The 26,849-nt window shown below is 40.0% G+C and overlaps 1 protein-coding gene across 6 annotated transcripts in view; it reads left to right on the top strand.

The window, feature by feature from the left end:
• Positions 1-26,849, top strand: part of wdfy3 (WD repeat and FYVE domain containing 3) — a 444,121-nt gene that overhangs the window by 410,489 nt on the left and 6,783 nt on the right. For all 6 annotated transcript variants that reach the window (XM_069926060.1, XM_069926059.1, XM_069926063.1 and 3 more), the window contains 6 exons: positions 2,349-2,507; positions 8,879-9,058; positions 9,906-10,088; positions 14,467-14,569; positions 15,993-16,325; positions 26,074-26,185. In XM_069926060.1, coding sequence (XP_069782161.1) covers positions 2,349-2,507; positions 8,879-9,058; positions 9,906-10,088; positions 14,467-14,569; positions 15,993-16,325; positions 26,074-26,185 — 1,070 coding nt within the window. The remainder of the gene's footprint in view (positions 1-2,348; positions 2,508-8,878; positions 9,059-9,905; positions 10,089-14,466; positions 14,570-15,992; positions 16,326-26,073; positions 26,186-26,849) is intronic.

Genomic DNA, 26,849 nt, shown 5'->3' on the forward strand with positions numbered 1-26,849 from the left:
TTTGTAAAAAACAATCCATTAGTGAAGTATCTTGGGTACTCTCCAAAGCTTTTGCAAAGGCTCTGGGACTGACATGTCTAGCATGAGCAGAGATACAGTATTTTAAATAAAATCTGTTTTAAAGTGTTTGTATGTGACCTACATTAAAATACCTGTCCCAGTTTATCTCCCAAAAACATACCTATATACACTGTCAAACCTAGTTCTTGCATCTTGGGTGTAACTGTTTCCTAACAGCTTCTGTCTGTCATCCCAAATCCCTCCCAAATGATCCTGTGTTCTTCCAACTCCAGTTTTATAAAATAGTCTGTAAAGAGCTGCAGCTGGATGCACCTCTTCCAGGTGTAGTCATCAGAGGCACGTGCTCTCCCAGATTTCCCACATGCGGCAACTGGAGCATTGCACTGTTCTAGCTGCCATCTCTACTACCTATTCTGTGTTATTATGGAAAGATCTTACCTGACCTTACCTGGACCTGTAGCACTTCCTCATCTTCTGCTCACTGAAGCTTCTCGAGCCAAAACCTCTAACTCCCACTCCCACACAGGCCACTCCCTTGTGCCTGCTTCACTTTTATTTGCGCCTACTATTGAATTGTGATTTGATTGGTCCGCTATAGTGCCGAGCCCAGAATCACTCCTTTTTTATTTCTTCTCCCCAACCTGTGTGCAATTCTGTCCGAACAAATCTATTTGATAAAAAAATTATTTTTTAAATTTCAATCTGAGGCCTCCTTTAAATGTGCTGTGGTTCCCAGTGGAGCTGTATAGTCCCTGTTGAGAATGGCTGCTCTAGAATTTTTTCCTCATTCCCTTCCCTCCCCTGCCCTTCCCCCATTCGAACTGCAATAGCATCTCATGACCATTGAGTGACATTCAGCAAATAATTTTCTGTTATTTCTATCTTTGATGGAACCAATCCCTCTTGCTCTAAGATCCACCATTCAGTCTTTTCCAAAGCCGATGCCCAAAACATCTTGAGTGCATGAGGCAAGGGCAGCATAAGTCTTCTTTCATTCCAGCAATCGAACCTCCAAAGGCACACAAGTGGAAAAGCATTTCACATCAGTTGCTTTTTAATATATTTGATGCACATAATGTTTTTCTGTAATTTGGATTTTGGAGTGAAAAATTTATATCAGGAATGTAATGTGCATTCAGTAATGACTATAGTTCCATATTAGTTACTGATTATGGTTTTTGATTTATGTCACATAATCAACAGTGAACTGCTTTACTTTAATGTTTTTTTTAAATCTCATGGAAAATAAGAAATATTCTTGAAAAACACAAAAGCTGCAAATGTTGGAATTTTGGTGGAGGAACGCAGCAGGTCAGAAAGTATCCGTGGGTAGAAATGATTGACCTGCTGAATTCCTCCAGCAAATTTTTGTCTGCTCGAAAAATTAATTTTCGATTAGAAGAGTATGAACAGACTTACAAAAGCGTCTTCTTTTACAGAATGAATATAGATTCTATGTTAAACAGAAAATGTTGGAAATAGTCCATTAGACACCAATTTGGGAACGAGAAATGAATTCATGTTTCATCAGCATTTACGGGGAGCCTTTCATGACCTTGATGTTCCAAAGCAATTTTTTTTTAGCTAATACAATATTTTAAAAGTGTAGACAATGTGGAAAGGTAGCAAACACACAACTAATTTAGTATTGCAAGATTGCAGAAATAACAATTATAGAAATGATTTCTTCCAGTGGTGTTAATTGAATAACAAATGGAGTTCAGGCCACTGGGAGAACTCCCTTGTTTTCCTTTGAAAAATGCCATATTTTTGATTGTTCTTAAGTTTGTTGTGGAGTCTATGCCAACGATCAAACATCCATGTGCACAATGTCACTTCAAATCCCTTTTTAACCTCTTCAGATATCAGTCATCTCTGGCCCAATTCTGACACTCAAGGCAGTTTACATTGGGCAGATTACAAACTGAACCACAACTTCAGGATTGGGAAGCAAACTGGAGGAAATCTATGCACATATATGGCCAATGAACACCTCTCAGCACCAAGGGTCAAGATTGAACCCTGCTCATAGGAGCTTTGAGGCAGCAGCTGGACTAGCTGTATGACTGTGGCTTGGTCTAAGTGTCCACTCTCCACAGTGCCCAATGTGCTCAATAGTTAGAATAGCACCTGTGTTCTTCTGATTTAAAGGTGGCTGCTTCATTGTGCCGCTGCTACCATATTAAACAATAATAGCTTTGGCATTCTAATGGCCTTTTAGGATGCAAAAGCATTCAATTTGAATAACTGACTTTAGATTTATTCTCAAGTTTTAAATAATGGAGAGGTTTTCACCTCCAATTGTATCATTTATTTCTTTTTCTCAGGCCTTCATAGTATATGAATGCTTAAGTGAATGGGGACAGATTTTCTGTGCAATTTGTCCTAACCCCAAATTAGTTGCCACTGGAGGAACGAGTACTGCGATCTGTGTTTGGGAAATGGGTACCTCCAAGGAAAAAGCCAAGACTCTCACTCTTAAACAGGTACGTTGGAGTTTATGAAAAGTAAAAATAACTATAGGTCAATAAAAGAAAGAACAGAATTTCATTTTATATGGAGCCTTAATTTAACATCTGAAAGACAGCATCTTTATCCAACCATCTAGCGTTTTGTACACAGGAATGTCAATCTCTGGAAAGGGACTTGACCCACAATCTTTTACATGATCTTCAGAGACACAAATACTGCCTTCATTTGGAGAGATTCTATGTTTGTGGAATATTGAAGAATGAGTGGACCACTCCAATAAATTGTCAGAAGTTTTGGTTTGCATTCACTGTCTCTTCATCATCTTTCCATCTATTTATCAACAGCCACACTTTTTTGGAAATGAGAGGAAAATTGAACTGTCTCACAATGGGCCTTAAAGATATTATAATGATACAGGGGGTGGAGAATTTTTGTTTGGTACTGCTCCAGTACAAACTTTAAATGTACACAGGGTTCCAAAGAGCATCTGTTAAACACCACTTATTTTTAAAAGCATGTCAAGTTCTTATCGTTAACTAATTATGAGATACCTCTCCCTTTTAACTGTTTAGTTTTAAATTATATGTAATTTACATATTTTTGTGATTTTAATTATTTTAGTTCAGTTATATTTTTGTGGATCATTTTAAGCATGCTTCCAACCAATCTACCTGGGGTTGCACATAGGAGCCAAAGCTATTTAGAGCTAGGAAGAAGAATTGATAGAAGGCAGATTATCATATCATCAAGGCTTGCCGATTTAATTCAGTCCCTGAATTATCATTATTTTATAACTTCAGCATGACCTTGTTCAATTTGTAGCAAAGAAACAGATTTAGATTTCAGATTATGACCACATACAACCCTGAGATTCCTTTTCCTGCAGACCACTAATTGGTAATACAAAGAATAAGATTTGCATAGCATAAAATGTAAACAAAACTGTAAACAAACTGCTATACAGAGAGAACAAAAAGAAAATCAATAAAGTGAACAATCAAGAGTCTTTAAATGAGTATCTGATTGAGTTCATCATTGAGAAGTCTGATGGTGTTCCTGAACCTGGTGGTGCGAGTTTTGTGGCACCTATTCCTCTTTCCTAATGACAGCAGTGAGAACAGAGCAATGGTGAGGGTCTTTGATGATTGCTGCTGCTCTCTGATGGCAGTGCTCCCTATACATGTGCTCAATATTGGGGAGGGTTTTGCTTGTGACATCCTGGGCTGTGTCCACTACCTTTTGGAGGGCTTTACACGCAGGGGTATTGGTGTTTCCATAACAGACCGTGATGCAGCTGGTCAGCACACTTTCTACCACACTGCTTTAGAAATTTGCTAGGGTTTCTGGTGACGTACCAAACCTCCACAAACTCCTGAGGAAGTAGAGGTGCTCACATTGTAGATTCATTGTGGCATAGGCCAAGAACATTGAATGCTATTCAGAGGACTGAGGTACCACAGACCTGCCACAGTTGGAGTTGTGGAATGTTATTATTTTGTAGCGACCCGCGGTCTGACACAAGTAGCAATGACCGAATACAGTAATCGATCAGTTAGTACGGGCCTAGACAGCCTTCTTCCATGGGCCACAATGGTAACGGAGGAAGCGGACTGATCAGCAATCAGTGGATCATAAAGCCACCAATCAGCAATTGGTAGAGCAGACGTAGCAACAAGGCTCAGCCGGCCTATAAAAGGCAGAGTGAATGACCCAATAAATCAGTATTGTTTGTTCTCTTGAGTATGAACTCTAACCCAGAGCTATAACCCCAGCCACTTCGGTGACCCCAACAGGTCCAAATGGCACTTTGGACCAGAAGATGAAAGAGCAACCTTTAATCAACGTGACTTTGTTGAAGCTTCCAACCTTCTGGACATTGCATCTCTAGGTATGGTTCCAACAGGCCGAAGGACATTTCGCCATTTGACACATCACCACTGACACCACGCGTTACTACTACATCATGAGCTCCCTCAAGCAAGAGACGGCAGCCAGGATCGTTGATTTCCTCCAGAGCAAGGGAAGTAAGTGGACCCTCACAGAGCTATTAAACAGCCCTCAAAGTGCGAATGCATGACCTGATTATTGCACATGGACAGCTTAGGGGGCAAGGCCCCTTCCTTCCTCCCCCCCCCCCCCCCATGAGTGACATGCTCGCTTTAACCAATGGGCACACTCCTTGCCTGCTCTTTGAGCAGATTTTTCAGGAGCAATTGCCAGAGGATACCTGGCTGCTGGTCACGGAGGAGGACTTCAGCAACCTCAGATAGATAGATAACTGCCCAAGTGGACCCACTCTGGACAGCAAAAATGGACTCGTGTGGAGCGTTGGAGCAATTGACCACACCCTGGCTATAATGAGCGACAAGACAGCCAACCCAACCAGCCAGCAGATCCCGCTGGTGAGCAATACTGTTTCTATCATCAAGTAGGGTTCCAAGGCCCATCGATGCCACTCCCCGAGTGTTCCAGGGAAATGCCAGAGCCGACTGCCATGGATGGCTGAAGCGGCTGGCCTACAAGACAGCCTCCTGCACGTTTGGGACTCCATGTCGAGCCAATGATTCCTGGTCGGCCCAGGGCCGGGGTCAGTGTCCTTCCCCCTTCCAAGTCCAATACCCGCAACAGAGGACCAGGGCTTGAGGGCGGCCAACAATTTAGACATTCAGGCTTTCGACACCCGCATCATACCCTTCTGCTTCGGGAACATTCGGTTCACCTGGAAATTCACACTGGTGACCATACAACACCCACTCCTGGGGGTGGATTTCCTCAGGGTGCACTCCCTATTGGTGGATGTCAGGGGCATAAATGCTGCATGCCAAAACTTTTCACACTCTCTTTTGGGGGGAACTAAACTTACCGCCCCTCCACCTACACTCAGTAACTGACACCAACAACAAGTTCACTCGGAATTCCCTTCCATCACAATGCCTCACTTTACCTTGGCAGAACCTAAGCATGGGGTGCAGCACCATATCCTCATGGAGGGCCCGCCTTTTCACGCCAAGGCGTGCCACCTCCCCAAAAACTCAACCTCACAAAGGAGAAGTTTTAAAAAATGGAAGAGCATCATGCAGTGCTCTGACATCCCCTGGGCCTCCCCTCTCCACATGGTACCCAGGCACCGGGGGGATTAGAGACCTTGTGGGAATTACCGCTGTCTCAACAAGGACACCACACCAGACAGATATCCATTGCTCCACATCCAGGTCTTCACTGCCAACCTGGAAGAGACACAGATCTTCTCAAAGGTGGACCTCCCCTTTTAGGACTGTTTGAGTTTATCAGGATGCCTTTCGGACTGAAAAACGCTGCTCGAATCTTCCAAAGACTGATGGACGCAGTGGGCCGGGACCTCATTTACATTCATATACTTGGATGATGTACTGATAGCCAGCCGCAGCCAGGCTAAACATGCGGCCCACATAAGGCAATTGTGCACCCAGCACATTTGGTTTGACCACCCAGCCAAGTGCCAATTTGGGTGAGAGAATTTCCTTGAGCACAGAATAAATAAAATTGGGGCCAGGCCTTTGCCCAAAAAGGTGGAGGTCACCAGGTCTTTTGCAAAGTCAACTTCAGTAAAAGGCCTTCAAGAGTTCACTAATATGGTTAACTTTTATCACCGCTTCATACCGCCAGCTGCCCACATCATGCGGCTTTTACTCTCCCTTATGGCAGGTCAAAAGAGAGAAATCGAATGGACTCAGGAAGCATCAGAGACTTTCTATAAAACCAAAGATGCCCTGGCCAATGCCACCCTCCTGGTGCATCCAAGGATAGATGCCCCAACTGCCAACAGTACAGTCGGGGAAGTACTTGAGCAGTTGGTCACAGACAATGGCAGCCTCTAGGTTTCTTCACTTCCATTGATGGAGAGCTCCTGACGTTATACCTGGCGGTCTGACACTTCAGGTACTTCCTGGAGGGCTGACAGTTCCTGATGTTTATGGACCACAAGCCACTCACTTTCGCTTTCAGCAAAGTATCGGACCCATGGTTGTCCAGGCAACAAACGATTGATCGTCTCAAACCAGCGCATTTGAACCCTAGCTAACCAGTCATCCATACAGCCCAACGACAAAGAGGCAGGCCTCCCAAGGATCGAGCTCACACACAGATCACCGGTTATGGGGTGGGATGACGTGTAGCGGCCTACTCTGCAGCCCAACACAAGTAGCAATGTCCGAACATGATGATTGAGTAGGCGGCACAGGCCTAGACAGCCTTCCTTCATAGGTCACAATGGCAACAGAGGAAATGGACCAATCAGCAATCAGCAGATCGTAAAGCCACCAATCAGCAATTGGCAGAGCATAGGTCATGCCCGCTGATGATGTAGCAACAAGGCTCAGCCAGCCTATAAATTGCAGAGCGAATGACCCAATAAATCAGTACTGTACTCTCGAGTTTGTGTGTCTTCTCTAGAGTTCTAACCCAGAACTATAGCCACAGCCACACACTACAGTTTAATAATTGTACAAGAATACTTTGAATTCTAAATTTGAATGCAAGAAATTTGTGGCAACATTTGATGTGTGAAATACTAACAGAAGTAGCTTTTGCAATGAGTTACAATTAAAATCTCAAATGGTGATAGAGAATGGATCAAGGTATGAAAATATTATTCAGTGTCTGTTTCAGGCATGTATTTGGATTTTTTTTGTATTTCCATCAGAAATTCCTGGTAAATTTATAATGGAAATTGCTTATAGACATTTGTAATGTTGTAACATCTATTTATTTATTCCAGGCTGTGATGACACTATAATGTAATGGTTCCCAATCTTTTTTGTGCCTCTGCCCCCTTGTCCTCCAGGCCACATCCTGAGCAATTCTTTTCCCCATCCAATATAGTTGGGAGGTTCTGGGGGTTAGTGGTAGCGCTGAGAAGGGGGGTTAATGATGCCAATATAACATGGTGCATCCGAGATCAGCTCTCACGAGAACGCTTTGTGGCCGTTTATTTTGCTCACTACTGCCAATCAGAGTTTGGCCAGAAAATTACTGAACTGGCTTCTTCATTAAACTTTGCTGCAAAGTGAATAAAAACAAGACTGAAGGTTTGCAGCACCAACTTTGGGAATCACTTCCTTAGTTCATCCTTCATATATTCACAATACAACAGGTTTACATTATCATTTTTAATATTTCTATGAGCACATAAATTTATGGAGGAAATAGTAACTGGAAATTTATTGCAATGTTGGATTTTTCAAATAAAACCATGTAGTTTATATTATACATGTTGATATTAAAATTTATGATAAAATGTGATTAAAAAATTGAAAATAAAATGATAATAGGGGAATAATGGGCTTCCAAATATGATTTTAAATAAATTATGAACAGATTATTTCTCTAATATTTGCCATCTGGTTTTCTGAAGAACCAAATAGGTTTGGCGGTAGGAAATTGGCAGTATTTCAAGCAACCTGAACTAATTAACGATTTTATAATAATTTGTAAACATCAGTCATTAAACTACCCATTGGTTTCACCAGTTACCAGTATTTCTGAAGAAATGATTTGGGATGGTAGATGCTTTTAATCTTTATTCCCTCTTGAAGAGAAAGTGTTCCGCACATATCACTGAATCATGGGCCAGCTTATAAATGTGATTATCAGCTCCTCAGAGTGATCATAGCAGTGTCGTGATGGCACAATGTTCCAATAATTTTCCCAAGTCAATTTTTATTCTCGCCATTTAGTTTGGTCTCTTCTCTCCAAGTATGTACATAGCTTGTGCATCATTTTGTTTAAAAATGTGTGAACATAAATTAGTTTCACGGAACAAAACCCAGTTGGAATAACTATTTAATAATCCAAATAATTTGTGAACCTTTTGTAAAATCACTATGGTGAAAATATTCAGCTGGTCATTCACAATCTGCAGAAAAAAAAGCCTGAACATAACAAGCAAATGACCTTTCAGCAAAACTGATTTAAGTTATAATGAAAGGATAATGGTTGCAAATAAAATCTTATTTTTATCTTCAAAGATGTTGAATATTTCCAGAACATCTGTTTTTGATATGTTCGTGCAGCATCTGTAGAATATTCCTTCTCCTATCCCTGCTTAGCTTTATTCTCTTCTGCCCGCCCACCCATATTACCAGGAACTATGACTTCTTGCTTATGACCCTGTGCTCCTCCCCTGCCCCTCTCCCCACCATTTTAAACAGGGGCCTACCCTTTGCTCATCCCTTGATAGAGGCTCAGGCCCGAAATGTTCGCTACATAATGAATGCAGTATGACTTGCTTAGTTTCTCCCAACATATTTATGTAAACTAGTATTTCCATGTTGTGAGCCATGGTTAATTTAGATAAATAGCTGTGTTCTTACTATATAAAACAAATAACATTTATTTTTTTCATTAGGCACTCCATGGGCACACTGATGCAGTCACTTGTTTAACAGCTTCATCAGCCTATCACATAATTGTTAGTGGATCACGAGATCGAACATGTATTATTTGGGATTTGAATAAGCTATCATTTGTCACCCAGCTGCGAGGCCACAGGGCACCAGTATCTGCTTTGTGCATTAATGAATTAACAGTAAGTATTGGAATGTTATCCCAATCTTTTTTAAAGTACAATAAGCAATGGTAAATAGGTAACAACTTCTTGTAAAATTGCTCTTTGTATTATTTTCCCATTCATTTACAAAACAGATATCATAAATTTTGGCATGGAGAAAGTAAAATAAATCGATAAAAATTCATTTGTTTAAAATCCCTGGCGAGCTGTCATTCATCTTCAGAATATTTTGGTGCTATATCTGAGATCCGCTTATATTTTTAAAGGATCTTTTGGTGTTTTCTTTGAGATTCATCTGCTTTTATCTGAAATTTTAACAATTAATTCTCTGAAGATGGCATTGGTGGGAAGACCAGAACTTAGTGTTTATTCCTAATTGTACTGGGTATGGTGAATTCATAAAAGTAACTCATTTATGTTAATTTAAGGCAGTGTTTCTCAACCTTTATTTCATCCACAGACCATCTTACATTTTCCTTTACTCAATCCAGACCACCAATAACAAACTCATGAACCACCTGTAGGGAGGGCGTGAGAGGTTAGCAAGCTTGAGTCCTTCCCCAGATAGCTGACAAGATTTTTGTTTTATTTTGATGGGAAAATTTTTTCAGAAATATTGTTTCTGCTATAGACAAATTTACAGACTTGTTTTACATATGGTGTGTAATTATAGCATTAATATCTGATTTTGCTACATTACTGTGAACCATACGTAACAAACCCATGGACTACCTGTTTGTTTGTGGAGCACTGGTTGAGAAACGCTGCTTTAAGGCATTTGATAAGCTACTATTAAAGTAAAATAATTGCAAGATGTATTTTCACATCCAGTAAAGTCTTCTTGAATATATTTAATTTTAAATAGGGTGACATTGTTTCGTGTGCTGGCACTTATATACAAGTATGGAACATCAATGGGAATCCAGTGGTGAATGTAAATACATTTACAGGACGCAGCCAGCAGATTTTATGTTGCTGTGTATCTGAGATGAATGAGTGGGATACCCAGAACGTTATAGTCACAGGACATTCGGATGGTGTGGTCAGGGTAGGTATTCTGATGTTTCAGAACAAGTGTGCTTTTTTTAATCTCTTCAATTTAAAGTAGCATGGGTTTCTTTACATCTCTATCATTATTAGTTGGGTCCACAGGCATTTAAAATTACCTGTCTCCCAGTTCTCCGCAGGCATTTAGTTTAGGTAATTACTTCATTTTGTGGTTCTAAACTTGAGCTTCTTGTAACCAACCATTTTAGCTCCCTTAACCATTTCCTACAGTGACATGACTGTCCTTGGCCTCATCCATGGTCAGGATGCAAATATAAACTTGAGGATCAACACATCATATTCCTCCTGGTCAACCTTTAATTTGTCAGCATGAACATTGATTTTGTAAATTTTTGGTAACCCCACTTTATCTAGATCTTCTGTTTCCGTCTCTACCTGCTCCTGTACATTTTTCCCCTCTCTAAATTTTCCCTTCCCTCCCCCTTCCTTGCAGTCTGTCCCTCGACCTGTTTGTCCACCTCTTGCACCTTCTGTCTTGTACTCTATCAACTCTGGGAACAGCTCCAGCTTCTTTTCCCTTTAATGTATGTATTTCACCTTTTTTTAAGTCTTGACCTGAAATGTTCTACCCTAACTTCCTCCAGCAATTCTTGCTCAAGATTCCAACGCCTGCACATTTTGTTTTTATACCATTCTTGTGTTTATGTTATAGACCTCCCTGCCAACTTTCAAACCTTTCATTGTATTTTTTCCCTTTCCTTAAATCTTTTTTTGTTCCCTGTCATATTCCACCCAGGAAAGCCAAAGCTAGTAAATTGAAGGAAGCTGTGACATTTTTGCCACCTTGTGGTGTAGTCAAGATCATGTGCAGCCATGCCCATCAGATGGAAAAAAAACTGCTGATGCCAGAATGCAGAAATAAAATAGAAAATGATAACAGAATTAGTAGTTACAGTTGAAGCTCATTTGTCAGAACCCAGAAATTCCATCATTTTCCATTTTGAGTTCAAGGTTCTTTTTATTGTCACACATTAATACATAAAAATGTAGCATCCATGATATACAAATGATTGCCATGAGCATTATCTGGCATCCCGAACCACATGAGAAAGAGAAGCAAAAGTGAGTCCCTTCAGAAACATTGTCCGTGGATTCACCTCCAGCGCTCCCGCAGGCAGACAAACTCCAATTCAAACCATTGGCAGCCCGAGCTCCAGGTCCAAATGTCCAATATGATCAGGAAGTCTTTTGAATCCTGGTTTTGATACCTGGTTCCCATGAGCTAGTCTCCAGCTGCCCACAGCCCATGTGGGTCCTGCACACCCATGTAGGTCCTGAACCCCCATGTAGGTCCTGAACCCCCAAGTCACCAACTGCCCGCAGCCTGTGTGGGTCCTTCAGCTGCTGAGCCCCTTGCTGGTCCACAGCCTTGATCACCATCCTGTAGGATTGTCTCCTAAGCTTCTCCTTCTCAAAGGGGAGTATTCTCCCAGTTTCTGGGTCCCAGTCAGTGTTCCCCAGCGCCTGCAATCCCTTATGGTACACTGCCCAGTACAGGTACTGCCATCTGGGACACAGACCTCCATGGTTACAGAATTTTTTAAAAAGTCGGATCCTTTAACAGACCATTTAAAGTCTGTCCAGAGCTGTCAACATCAGGACTGGGCAGTAGAACTCCGTAGAGCAGCACTGTGTCTCCGCTCTTTCGGGTCTGCACCAGTGGCAGCATCACCATTTTTTTTTCAATATTGCCATTCAAAGTTGTGTTTATAATATAAAATACTTTTTCAACTCTCACATGTCCAAAGGCTAAGTTCCATTTCCAGTGAATGTAAGTTTATAGAGTTCCTGCAGGTTTAATGTTGAGTATTTACATATTCCAAATTCTTCACATCTATGTTGTCTTCAGCAATCCCATTTTTTCTTCTCTCTTTACTCTTTAAGTATAGAGTTGAGAGATTCTCTTCATGAACATTTTCCATAACGATTCTGCATTCCAATATAATGCCCAAGAAAAATCTTCTATCCATTTACTGAATCCTTTTGATATGAACATTGATGTTTCTTTGCTATTGATTCACTAACTGGTAAACTAGTGATAAATTCATGCCTTTATTTGCACTGCATTAATCTTCTGAATAAGCTTTTGAATAGAGTTGTTAGATCATGCCTTAACTACATCAACTTCCATATATACAATACCTGTTTTTAAAGTTCCTCATCGTGACCAAATTATTACATCTGAGAACACTGTTACCCACCCAGAGGACCCCAAAACCCAGCAGCAATAGGTATTCACCAAGACAACTGGTTACTTAAACAAAAGTTGCTTTTAATTATCTTTAAACATGAAAACAGAATCACACTTTAACTTCCGTCTTTGACTTAACCTAACTTTACCCCCTTCTAATTCTAAGCGCACGTGTATGTAATGTGTGTGTAAGTTCGGAAAAGTTCTTTGGTTCACAGTCCAATCTCACTTTTCATTCCTCCAAGTACACTGGTTGCAGGTAATTCTTATACTGTGCACAAAATTTAACATTTAAAAAGTTCACCAGGCTTTGGTGCTTGAAAGGTAAATAGTTAACACTCAGGAAGGTTGTTGTTGGTTGTCAGAGAGAGATTTGTTGTTCCAGGACACCCACAACTGAATTACTTCCATTAGCCACTTGCTGAAGAAACTTCCCCCCCTCCCCAGGGTTCTCCTCTTTCTTTCAGGTCACCACAGAGTGCCTTTTTGTTTCTCTTATTCCAAGTGAAACATTGGGCAGCCAGTTCTCTCTTCTTTCATGAACCACAAGGGCTTTGACCAGGCTGAACTAAGCACTCACAACCCGTCTTCCAAATGGGGTTTTCCACAAGCTTGCCAGCTTGTCCTGTTCCAGTCCCAGCTGCTGTTACTGTCTGCAACACTGTAGAACTGATCTCTCTCTCTCTCTTTGAGAGAAAGCCTGTTTGACTCTCTCTGCTTGCTAAACCACATGGCCCTCTTAAAATAGCAAGTTCCCTTCCAGACAGAATGTGGCTCTGACAAGCTCTTTCATCTTTTTGTCAACAACAATTCATTAGTGAAGTCTCTTGGGCACTCTCCAAAGCTTTTGCAAAGGCTCTGAGGCCCTGACATGTCTAGCATTATCAGAGCTCTAGTATTTTAAATAAGATCTTTAAAGTGTTTGTATGTAACCTGCACTAAAACCTGCCCCAATTCATTTCCAAAAACTTATCAATATTCCGTCACACCACATCTTGCTCAGCAGTTCCATTGCCGCCAAAGCCGCACATAGAATTATAGATAAAATGTAGCTAATGTCTTTTAAATAAATATTTTGCACTTAATTCACCTATGGATGAAACCTAGGCTTCAATTTTATAAATATTTACACCCAGAGAGTGAGACAATCTGGATACCAATCCTTACGGCTTAAAAAGTTCCAGAATTTTTAAGCGAGTTACACACGACTTTAGTTGTTTAAGTCATCTTGATCTTTTAATTCATCTATAATTTCTTTGATTTCAACAAATCACAAACCTCAACTCTCAATTACAGGTATCCTCCAATTGTGATTGTTCAAGAGATTTATTACCATTGACAGCACATTTTCAGTCAAAACTAAGAAGTCATTCCTGTGTATAATGGCACATTTATACTTATTGATACAGACTTTGTACTTGCTGTTCCTCTGAATTGACTTTTAGATTGCTCATATATTTAAATTTAAAATTAGATGTACAGCATGGTAATAGTCCCATCCAGCCCATGAACTTGTGCTGCCCAATTAACATACAACCTCTGTACATTTTGGAGGATAGGAGGAACCAGAGAAAATCAATACGGTGAAACAAACAAACTCCTTACAGACAGCGCTGGATTCAAACCTCGGTCACTGGTGCTGTAATGGCATTGCACTAACCACTATCTTAAGAAAATGTACATTATAATTCTCATTGTTCCAATTATGTGTGTGTGATAGATGTTACCTTAATAGAATCCTGAAGTGTATCACTCATTATATATGCACTACATGAATTTACAAGTCATTTGATAACAAATTTTTCCACTAATTCTGATGAAAAAGAATTTTAATTAAATCATTGGAGAAAAATATTATCATCCAATTCATGAAATTTACACCATCCATCCAGCATTCTAATTTTCTAAAATTATTAGGTGGCAGTTTGAGTAAATGTGAATGTATTGCATCTAGTTATACTTTTATTGAAATTAATAATTACAAATGGCCTATGTCTTTTCAAGTTCAAAAAATGTAGAACTTGTTATTTCCTGAGATTTATATATTTTTGTACTTCTGACCTTCAATATGAAGAATATTGAAGTGATCATAATAAATTTTTTAGTAATGTTTTGATTTTTTTTTGTCAGTTGCATTTTGTTAATCAAAACATTCTCATTTTCTCAGTTTTGGAGAATGGAGTTTCTGCAGGTTCCAGAAACACCAGTTCCTGAGGAGACCAGCAAACTTACAGAGAATATGCAGGAACCCGCTGAAGATGCACAGATAGGTGATTGTTGGATGAATTAATTATTTCATGTTACACATCGTAAATTCTTCTGTAAATGACAAAAATACAACAACAATTTCTATTTATATAATATTTAACAGAAAAGTCCCAAAGTGCTTTTCAGGAATTTGATGCCAAGCCAGTTGAGGAAATACTGATGCAGGTCAGCAAAAGCTTGCTCAAAAATGTGGGTTTGAAGATGTGACATTAAAGGAAACTGGAGGGATAGTGAGATTATTTTTTTTTTGGAGAGAAATCCAGAGCAAAGAATCTTGGCAGCTCAAAAAGGAAATTAAGTCCAGAGTTGCTCAAGAGATTAAATTGGAAAAGTGCAGATATCATAGGGTAATAGAACAGATGGATATATCAATTAATGCAATATCAGGGATAATACTTTCATTGGAGAAGAGGAACAATGAGATTTGGAGAGACAGTAAAAGAGCATGGATTTGGGTAGAGTAAAACTCAACAGAGCAAATTATTATAAAATAAGAATCTGAATTTCAAAATTATCCTTTTGCTTGATTTATTTAATTTAGACATACAGGATATAACAGGCCCTTCCAGACTATGAGATTGTAGAAGTACAATGCAATGAAACAGCGTTCTCTTGTCATCGATGCAAAATCTACAAACACACATCCAGATATAACACACATACAGATAAACAATACATATGCACATATAAACATAAATAAATTGTTTAACAATAGAGTCTCAGAGGGTTTATATGAGCAGTTGTGGAAACTGATGAGGTGGTTTTGAATGGTGCTGTAGAAAAGCATTCCATGGACAGGTCTTTGGGGGACACCAAAGTTGGCAAAAAACCTATTAAATATAATTTTAAATTAGACTTGCAGCATAGCTACAGGCCCTCTGACTCACGACCCCATGCTACCCAAATGCATCAATCAACCTAGAACCCCAAAACTTTGGAGGGTGGATGAAAACCGGAGCATCTGGGAAAACCCACAGAGACACAGAGAACATACAAACTCCTTAGAGACAGTGGTGTATTTGTACCCAGGTCATTGCCACTGAAACAGCATTGCACTAACCATTATGCTAACTGTGCTGCCTTGTGACTATCATGAGACATGTAAGAGAGGAGCCAGATAAACATTGTGTTGTCCTGCTTGCAAATAAAGGAAAGATAATTCAGAAAGATAGGCTATTCAACTCTTTCAAAGACAGCAGACAGGTTGAGGATGAAGAATCATGTAAGATAGCTGTGGGTTCTGGCACAGGTGCGGAAATCCCATTGGAAGGATTCAACAAGAAAAACATGTTCAGGACCCTGGAAATAATATTCCCTTGGAAATAATATTCAAAAGAAATGCGACCAGACAAATTAAAGAGGATGCTTATTTATTTCTGCTCACTAACAGTGATATTAAATGTTTGATATGTATTTGTAATCTAGATGGAGATGCCCAGGATGAGGACAGCAGCGATTCTGAATTGGAAGATCACAGCATCCAGGGCCTAAAACCGAAGCAATGTTTACCTGGCTCAACAGTACACAGAACAAAGGGCACGCGGGCAGCCTGGGTTGTAGATGGTGATGAATCAAAACGTTGGGCCGATCAACTTAGTCTAGATGAGAAAGATGGATTTGTCTTTGTAAATTATTCCGAAGGCCAGCCTAAACTTCAGTCACAATGTCAACCACAGCCTCAAGTGCAAAGTCATACGCAACACCCCCATCATCAATCAATACAGAATGAAATAAGCCGACATAACCAGCTGAGACAAGGTAACAACTTTTATGTGCACTCCACTCAAAAATATAGCTGATTTCACTGATACTACCCATTTTGTAAACTATTGTTTTCCATTTTTAGTATTTTGTTCCCATGCATTACATCTAGAATTTTTTAAATCTCATCAATTATCAATGCAGATTTACACATACTAGTGAATGGAACGGTTAGCACAACGCTGTGACAGTGCCATCGATCTGGATTGGGGTTCAAATCTAGTGCTGTCTAAAAGGAGTTTGTACATTCTTCCCATGTCTGCATGGGTTTCCTGCAGGGGTTCTGATTTCCTCCTTCCTTTCAAAACATACAGGGGTTGTAGATTAATTGGGCAGCATGGGCCTAAATGGCCTGTTACTGTGCTGTATGTCTAAAACATATCTAATCCTATTAAATGGAATAGTTCCTGCATTTTGTCATTTTAACACAACTCATAAATCCTGATTGCCAAGCCATGACTGCCAATAAATATAAATATTATTTCAACATTTCTGTTTATCATCAAGCTAAATGGAATGTTATGCAACAAATGTACTTTGTTCTGCTGTTACATTCATTAATGAGAAGTCAACTATTGTCTGCACAGAATGCATAGTATTAACATAAATATTCAAAATTCAAATGGTGCCATTTATGAATATTAAGTCAAGTGGTGAAAATCTTGAGTCTCGATTAAGGATCCCAATCAGAAACATTTCCATTTCTCTCCATGGATGCCACCAGACTTGCTGAGACCCTCCAAGCCCCTTTGCTTTATACCTCTCCCATTTTCATTTTTCCAGTATTCTATCAGTCTTGGTCCCTCCACATTCTTTTTATACTCAATATCTCCCCTTCCCACTCTAGTCTTAAAAAAGAGTCTCAATCCAAACTGTTGAGTGTCCATTTCTCTCCATGGATGCCAGCTTCCTGGCTAAGTTCCTCAAACTCCCCTTTATTTAATTCAATCTTTATTTATTTTATTAAATGAAGAGAAAATTAAGTTTTTTCAATTTTACTTAACCAGTAGCCAATCATCTCTTGGCCCCTCCTCAGCCCTTCTCCATTTTATGTTTGATATCTCAAAATTGCTCTAACCCAAAACATAGATCTTTATTTCTCTTTGTGAGTGCTCCCTGACTTCCAGTGTACCTCCAGATCCTTTTTTTCTTTACATTGTAAATAATAATGACTTTTGTTTTATCAAATTCTTAAGAATCAGAATTTATTGTTATGAATGCACAAAATCAGTGAACCTGTCCGGACTCGAAAAGCCAACATGGCCTGTTTCCGCTCCGTAAATGGTTATATGGTTATAACGTCACAAAATTTGCAAAATTTATAACACAGACATTTCCATGACCACTTCGGTTACATGTCTTTTCTGTACATAATAGGTTCAATCCCTATTTTCAGCCAGCCTCTTCCAGAGTTTGAGGATAACATTGTAATGTGTGGGCTACACAGTCTGATGTTAATGCTGAGATTAATAGAAATCTGCAGCACAGTACAGGCCATTCAATCCACAGTATTGTCAGACCTAATGATGTATTCTAACAATTGCACAGAATCCCCTTACTGCATCACCCTTCATTTTTCTCAGCTCCATGTACCCATCTAATAGTCTTCTAACTGCCTCCACTATCATTGCCATCAGGACATTCTATGCACACACTATTGTCTGTGTGAAAAGCAATTGCAAAACAAACAGCTATAAATTACATTTAAAAATAAATAAATTAGTGCAAAAAGAAGAGAAAGTGAGGTAGTGTCTGTGGTTCATTGTACAGAAGAGAAGAAGGTGTCTTGTGCCTCTGGATATTCATCTTCTGGCTTTTGTACCTCCTGATGACAGTAGTGTGAAGAAGGCATGGCCTGGTTGGTGAGGGCCCTTGAGGATAAAGGCTGCTTTCTTAAGGCAACACCTTTTGTGGCTGTCCTGATAGAATAAAGACTAATGCCCGTGTTGGCACTGGTTGAGTTCACCACTGTCTGGGCTCTTCCTGTCCTGTGCATTGGCACCTCCACACCAGACAGCAATGTAATCAGTCAGAATGTTGTCCATGGTACACCTGTAGAAATTTGGCAGGGTCTTTGGTGACCTACCGAATCTCCTCAAACTCCTCACAAAGTGTAGCCGCTGGCAAGCCTTCTCTGTGATTCTGCTCCAGGACAGAACTTCAGAGACATTGACGCTCGAGAATTTAACCCTTTCCACTGCCGAATGGTCGAGGAGGACTGGTTAGTATTCTCCTGATTTTCCCCCCTTCTGAAGTCCACAATCAGCACCTTGGTTTTGCTAACATTAATTGCCAGCTTGTGGTTGTGACACCACTCAACCAGCTGATCGATACCCATCCTGAACGCTTCCTCATTGCTATCTGTGATTCTGCTGAAAACAGTGGTGTCATTGCAAATTTGTAGATGGGTTTTGAATAGTGCCTAGTCACACAGTTATGGGTGTCAAGAGAGTGGAGCAATGGGCTAAGCATGCATCCTTGAGGTGTATCTCTGTTAACTGTCAGTGAGGAGAGGACTTTGTATCTGATTCATACTGACTGCTGGCTTCTGATGAGGAAGTCAAGGATCCAGTTGCAGAGCGGGGTGGAGAGGCCCAGGTTTTGGAGCTTGTTGACCAATAATGAGAGTATGATGGTGTTGAAAGCTGAGCTGTGGTCAATGAAGAGTAGCCTGATGTACATGCTACCTATATCTAGGTAATCCAGAGCTGAGGGGCAAGCCAGTGATATTGCATCTGCTATGGAGTGATTGTGATAGGTGGCAGTGGGTCCAGAGTTGGGTACGAGTTAATTCTAGCTATAACCAACCTCTTAAAGTATTTCTTCACAGTGGATATGAGTGCTACTAGGTGATAGTCATTGAGGCAGCTCATTCTGCTCTTTATCTCCATTCATTATTTACCATTTAATGATGACACAGTGTGAGTGAGAAATTGGGCTTTGAGGAGAGTACAAATCCGTAAAGTGTTACATACAGGTAGGTGAGTGGGTAAGATGGCTTTAGATGATCCGTGTGGGAAATCATGAGGGGTCAGAATTAGAATCACAATTTACTGTCATGAAAATGCATCACAAAATTTGTAGTTTTGCAGCAGCAGTAAAGGTGCAAAATGGCTATGAATTACATTTTTTTAAATAAAAATTGTGCAAAAGAAGAGCGGTAGTGTCTGAGGATCATTGTCCATTCAGAAATATGATGGCTGCTTTTGTACAGTTGGGTGCTCATCTTCAGGCTTCTGTTCCTTCTTCCAGATGGTAGCAGCGAGAAGAGGGCATGGCCTGGGTAGTGAAGGTCCTTACGGATAAAGGCTGCTTTCTTAAGACACAACCTCTCGTCAATGTCCTTGATGGAATGAAGACTGATGCCCATGAAGGCACTGGCTGAGTTCACAACACTGTAGTCTTTCCTGTCCCTCTTCATTGGCACGTCCATAAGAGATAGTGATGCAACCAGTTAGAATGCTCTCCTCAGTACACCTGTAGAAATTTGAAGGAGGCTTTAGTGACATACCAAATCTCCTCAAATTCCTCACGGAGTTTAACAGCTGGCAAGCCTTCATGATTGTATCGACATGGAGACCTTAGGATAGATCTTCAGAGATGTTGACACTCAGGAATTGGAAATTCTTAACCCTTTTCACTGCTGACCCTCAATAAGAACTAGTTTGTGTTCTCCTGACTTCCTCCTCCTGAAATCCACAATCAGTTCCTTAATTTTACTGATGTTGAGTGCAAGGTTTTTGTGGTGATGCCTCTCAACCACCTGATCAATCTCATTCCTGTATGCTTCCTTATTGCTGTCTGTGATCCTGCCGTGGTGTCATGGACAAATTTTTAGATAGAATTTGACTTGCAGGGAGTTATGGGTGTAGAGTGAGTGGAGCAGAAGACTAAGCATGCATCCTTGAGGTGTGCTTGTGTGGATTGTCAGTGAGGAGGAGACATTATTTCCAATTTGTACTGGCTGTGGTCTTGCAATGAGAAAGTCAAAGATCCAGTTGCAGAGGCCCAGATTTTGAATCTTGCTGACCAATACTGAGGGTATAATGGTGCTGAAAGCTGATCTGTACTCGATGAAAAGCAGCTGATGTACATATTACTGTTGTTTGGGTGAATCAGGGCAGAGTGGAGTGCCAGTGAGTTTGGATCTACTGTAGAGTGATTGTGGCGCATGGCAAATTGCAATCGGTCCAGTTCCTCACTTAGGTACTGTTACAAGCCCAGTATTCACCAAGACAAATGGTTAATTAAATAAAAGTTGCTTTTAATTATCTTTAAATATGAAAACAGGACTCAAACTTTAACTTAACTAACCTAATTTAACCCCCTTCTAATTCTAAGCGCACATGTATGTAATGTGTGTGTTAGTTCAGAAAAGTTCTTTGGTTCACAGTCCAATCTCACTTCTCATTCTGGTTGCAGGCAATTCTTATATTGTGCAGAGAATTTAACATTTATGAAGTTCACCAGGTTTTGATGCTTGAAAGGTAAATGGTTACTGCTCAGGAAGGTTGTTGTCAGTTGTCAAAGAGAGATTTGTTTTTCCAGGACACCCACAGATGATTTACTTCCATCAGCCACTTCAATGTCTTGCCGAAGAAACGTGCCCCATCAGGGTTTTCCAGATGATAACCTCTGTCTTTCCAGTCACCACAGAGTTCCTTTTTGTTTCTCTTATTTCATGTAAAACATTAGGCATCCAGTCCTCTCCTCTTTCAACAGGGGCTTTAACCTGGCTGAACTCAGCACTCACAACCCATCTTCAAAATGGGGTTTTTCCACAAGTTTGCCAGGTTGTCCTGTTCCAGTCCCAGCTGCTGCTGCTGACTGTAGAACTGAATTCCCTCTCTCTCAGAGAGAAAGTCTGTTTTTCTCTCTCTGTTTGCAAAACCACATGAACCTCTTAGAACAGCAAGTTCCCCTCCAGACAGCCTGCAGCTTGGTCGAGTTATTTCATTTGTTGTCTTTTTGTAAACAACAATCCATTAGTGATGTGTTGGCCAGTCTCCAGAGCTTTTGCAAAGGCTCTTGGTGCTGGCCTGTCAAGCATGAGCAGAGCACCAGTATTTTAAAAGTGTTTGTAAGTGACCTACACTAAAAAACCTGCCCCAATTTATCTCCCAAAATCATATCTATATACAATACAAACACAACATAATCTGTCACAGAACAAGTTGTACATTTAGAGAAGAAGGTAAAAACACTTTTAAAATAATGAGAAATCAATAAATCATATCTTGATGAACTGGATGATGAGAAGAAAGACAAGATGCAGATGCACCAAGTATTTCTGAAACCAAATAATTTGTTACCCTTCGTTGCATGAAAGCCTGAATGAGGGTGGTTTGCTGAGATTGCATAAGGTTTTGGTGAATCCATATGGAAAAGGACATTGTACTTTTGGAAATTGCCTTGGGGCATTGCAATATGGATACATTAGATATTTTGCTAATTATGTTTACTTTTTTGGATCTGGATGTCACCAACTAGACCAGCAATTTTGCCCTTTCCTAATTGCCCCGATAGGGTGGTGATTAGCCATCTTCGTGAACTGCTGCAGAATCTCTGGAAAAGAATACTCCTGGGTACATACAAGAGACTGCAGAGGTGAAATCTGGAGCAACACATAATCTGTTGGAGGAGTTTAGCGGGATAAACAGCATCAGTGTGATTTAAAAAAGAGAAATGCAGGAACCTTTCATCAGGGTTTAGAGTGTGGAGACAAGAGAGAACTGGTGTAAAGAAGACACGGTGAAAGGATGGGACTAAAGCCAATGAGAGATTAGTGGACCAGGGAGAAGTGAAGGATGACAAATAGATGCAGATCACTGGCAGATGTCAGATTATAAGATATAGGAGCAGAAATAGGCCATTTGGTCCATTGAGTCTGCTCTGCCATACTATCATGAGCTGATCTATTCTCCCACTCAGCTCCACTTTCCTGCCATCTCCCCATACATAACCTTTGATACCTTGAATATTCAAATACCTATTAATCTCTGTCTTAAAATGTGATCTGGCCTCCATTGTCACCCATGGTAGCAAATTCTAGATCTTCATCTCTCTGGCTAAAATAAATCCTCTGCATCTCTGTTTTAAATGGGCGCCCTTTATTCCTGAAGTTGTGTCCTCTTATCAGAGCTGGAACCACTCTGCATTTCCCTGGCTGGCTCTGGCAGAGCAGTTCCAATTATGTGGGAGATCATGGGTAGGGATGATCAAGATAGAGGAAGGTGACTCATACAGGGTGGGGTGGGATGAGTGGTAGGTAGGAACAGAAGCTGCTGGTGTTAGGATCTGATTAAGAAGAGTATGTGACAGTAGTGGCTTAATGAGAGATCAGATGGAAAGGTGAGGGGCAGGAGGAAAAGAGAGAGGAGGGAAGAGTCCACAGGAAAGAATGAAGGAGTGAGTTAAGAATGGGTGGAGGTTGAGTGGGAAAAGGGTCAAAAATTGTGGGGGGGGGGGTAGAGAGTGAATGGAAGTAACTCGGAAAAGAGAGGGCACACATTTCCTAAAATTGGACAATTCAATGTTCTTTGAGCTATGGACTTCAGAATTTTGTCCCATTGACAAAAAAGGAATCGCAATATATTTCCCTGTGGGATAATGTGTGTGTCTTGGAGAAGAACATGCAAATAGCATTCCTGAAGCTGTGGTTTTCCTTGACTGTATTTGAAGGTCAAGCAAGCAACTATGTATGTATTTAATAAATGTTGCACTCAACACTGGCAAGTGGCATAGTTTTTCTAAAGGTTCTTCAATGATTCTTATTTGGTTGGTAAATCTACCAACCTGTTGTCACCTGTTAAAGAAAAATGTCATCCTTCTGATTGGATTCTCAACATTAGATTTGAAAGGTTATTCTGAAAGTTCAAAAAAAAGAGCTTCTGTAAAGAAAAATAATGAGTTAAAAAAATGTTTTTCAATGGAAATCTCAGCTGTTAAATAGATTTGGGCTAAAATGAGATACATAATGTGATAACGTACTAGAATACTGAGCACCTGTCGTGATTTAAGGTTTAAATTATTGGCTCTTCATCACACATTCACCTTTTCATTTATTTCCTGAGAAGCATTTTTTGATGGCTGCCAAATTTCTGCAGTATTTTAATGAACTGTCACATTTAGATTGGCAAGGAGCATTAATTATAAGCTTTGAGATGAAAGTTACGATCAGCAGGAAATGTTGATTGAGTAACAGATTTTTATTTCTGGCGTTTACCCTCTCAATTGTTGAAAATCAAATTTTTTTTACCAGAGCCTAAAAATTGTCTGCAATGTCCATCTAATTGTATAGCACAATATTGTTTCTAGCTTTGTCCCACTCGTTGCAATGCAATCTGTGACAAGATCTGATTTTCCACTAGGGAGTGATTTTATTTATAGATGTTGTGAACCTCCATTGTCAGCACTTTACTGACAAGGTGATATTGAAGAGGAAGTATTAGAAATGACAATCCAGCTAGTATAGTGAAACTACAAGACATTTTATTTAGGGAAGCCTGACTGAATCAAATGCAAACTTTTCATCTCTCTATTTCTGTCACAAGTCATCAATTGTTGTTTCCAGGAACCTTTACCCATCATCTGACATTGAACTCATACTCTTGCTCAAGGAACAAAGGTATAGTACAGAAACAAAGCTATCAAATTAGTGAAACAGGAATTACCCTCTTGAGTGTTATTAAAGCACTGTACAGACAGTTGTCCTCTAAATCTAATTTCAACATATTCCATTGAGTTTAATCTTTAAATTTTATCAAAATTGGGAAACTCAATTCCTTTAACTGAATTTACTTTGAACCCAGAAGTTTGCAGAAGACAAAAGAAAAGAACGCAAATATAGTATAGCTCTGATTATCCAAAATGGTCAGGACTGGGCCTGTGTCCGATAAACTGGTCATTCTTTAAAAACAGCTCAGTAGCAACAAACAACAAGGGAAGGCTTTTTAAGCATTAAAATAATGTTTAATTCTCACCCAAAAAAAATGCTGGCCACTGCCGATCACCGACACTTCCCCACCAAAGTCCACACTGCTGCTGGCAGCCCAACTTCACCGGTCAGTTCAGCTCCAAAAATATGTGGATACATGAGGATTTCGGATATCTTCAATTATCCAAAATGTTTTAAAGTTTTTAGATAAATGAGAATTTTGGATCATTGGAGTTTAGTCAAACTAAAGGATTAAGAATTGATCAATATAAGAATTAATCAACATGGAAGATGAATCTTTATAAAGAGACCCACTACTGATTGTACACCAACAAGAAGGTTTCTGCCATTTCCAGGAATTAACAAATAGATTTGGTACTTAAGACAGAATAATGTCTCTTATTATCAGAGAAAGCACATAGGGCAAATTTATATCAATTGGTTTAAGAGTTTGGGGAAGATCATTGAAATTTGGAGTGAAGCCTTTAAGCAATTAAGAAACTCGTTCATTTAGAAAGGTGTTAACATTTTGGAGCTCCATCACTACCATCTATTGTCAAATTAAAATGTGAAATCTAAACAACTTTTGTCTTTTATGTGAACTCACTGCAGAAGGTAGGGTAGTTTTCCTTAGAACAAGGTATGTTAAGTGTGTTTTGTAGTGGTGTTCAAAGTAGTAAAAATTTTTGATATCTTATCTGTCCAGTCTATAGCTCAGTCTCTCAAATATTAAAGAATTTGCAAAAGCACCGTCGAGTCGCGGCATCTCCCATGGGCAAATGAGATTTTTTTTCACAAAATTGTTATTTTATTGTCATGTCATGATACATTAAAAATGGAATATATGTTTCAACTTTTGTCTGCCATAAGGAAAAATAAGTCGTCGTGAGCATTGCCCAGTGCCCCTACCATAAGAGAGACAGAAGCAAAAGAGTCCCTTCAGAGATACTAAGTGTCTGTGGATTCACCTCCACTGCTCCTGCAGCCTCTGAACCTGTACAGACTCCTGTTCCAGCCATTAGCAACCTGAGTGCCAGATCCGAACCTCTGATACAATCAGGAAGCCTTCAACACCCAACGCACTTCGGGAAGCCTTCTTGCCCTCAGCATACTCTTGAATCCCAGTTCTGATACCAGATTCCCATAACCCATTTTCCAGTAGCCCGCAGCCTGATGCAAGTAATTTGACCTCAAGTCATCAACAGCCCACAGGCTGTGTGAGTTCTTCAGCCACTGAGCCTCTTGCTGGTCTACTGCTGTGATCACTGTCCTGTAATCATCTCCTGTGCTTCTCTTTCTCAACAGAAGATATTCTCCCCATTTCTTGTGTCCTGCAACAGTCTGCTGCTCCCCTGGAATCTGCAACCCCTCTTAGTCAGCTGATCTCTGTAGTTGCAGGGTTTTAAAATAAAATAAACACTGTCTGCTCACTTATTAGCCGTTTAAAGCCTGAATAGACCCTCTGGCATTACAATTGGTTAATAGGGCACTGCACAGCAGAGTGTTTCTGCTCCCTGCTCTCCCAGTTCCACACCACTGGCAGCATTTTCATTACAGCAGCACTGGACATTTCTTTGAACATTTCTTTTGAAAGAGCCAGCATAGACACTCTCAGCCAAATTACCTTCAATTCCATTTGCTTTTGTACTTAGATTTTCCATTTTACTCTCTTCATCAATACAGTAAATGTTCACATTAAATCTCTGCAATTCATTGAATAATTATTAAACACAATTGTTACATATTCCAAGCTTCAAGATACATTTTTTTATTCTTAAATCATGCAAGTGGTTTTCTTTTTGATTCCAGGATACAGATGGGAGCGACAGTTGGTGTTCCGAAGCAAGTTAACTATGCATACTGCGTTTGATCGAAAAGACAACTGTCACCCTTCAGAAGTCACTGCAATAGGCATTTCAAAGTGAGTGCTGTTACTGAATCAGATCTATTTAAAGGAAGTTATTTTTTAAAATAGTATTCCAAAAGTTTCTAGGAGCAAGGCCTTAGTGCTACACTGCCCATGGCTATCTCACCACTGACCCATCAGTTGGTGTGGAGGCTTCTCAGACTGGAGGTCCGTGATTAGTGGTGTGCCTCAGGGATCTGTGCTGGAACCATTGTTGTTTGTTGTCTATATCAATAATCTGGATGATAATGTGGGAAATTGGATCAGCAAGTTTGCTGATGACACTAAGATTGGAGGTGTTGTGGACAGCGAGGAAGACTTTCAAATCTTGCAGAGGGATCTGGACCAGTTGGGAAAAATGGGCCATAAAATGGCAGATGGAATTTAATGAAGACAAGTGTGAGTTGTTGCATTTTGGAAGGACAAACAAAGGTAGGACATACATAGTAAATGATATGACACTGATGAGTGTGGAGGAACAAAAGATCTGGGAATTCAGATACATAATTCCCTGAAAGTGATGTCACAGGTAGGCAGGGTTGTAAAGAGAGCTTTTGGCATCTGGTCTTCATAAATCAAAGTATTGAATATAGGAGTTGGGATGTTATGGTGAGGTCGTAAAGACATTGGTAAAGCCAAATTTGGAGTATTGTGTGCAGTTCTGGTCTCCAAACAACAG

Source organism: Narcine bancroftii, chromosome 3, assembly GCF_036971445.1.
Source record: "Narcine bancroftii isolate sNarBan1 chromosome 3, sNarBan1.hap1, whole genome shotgun sequence".
NCBI lineage: Eukaryota > Metazoa > Chordata > Chondrichthyes > Torpediniformes > Narcinidae > Narcine > Narcine bancroftii.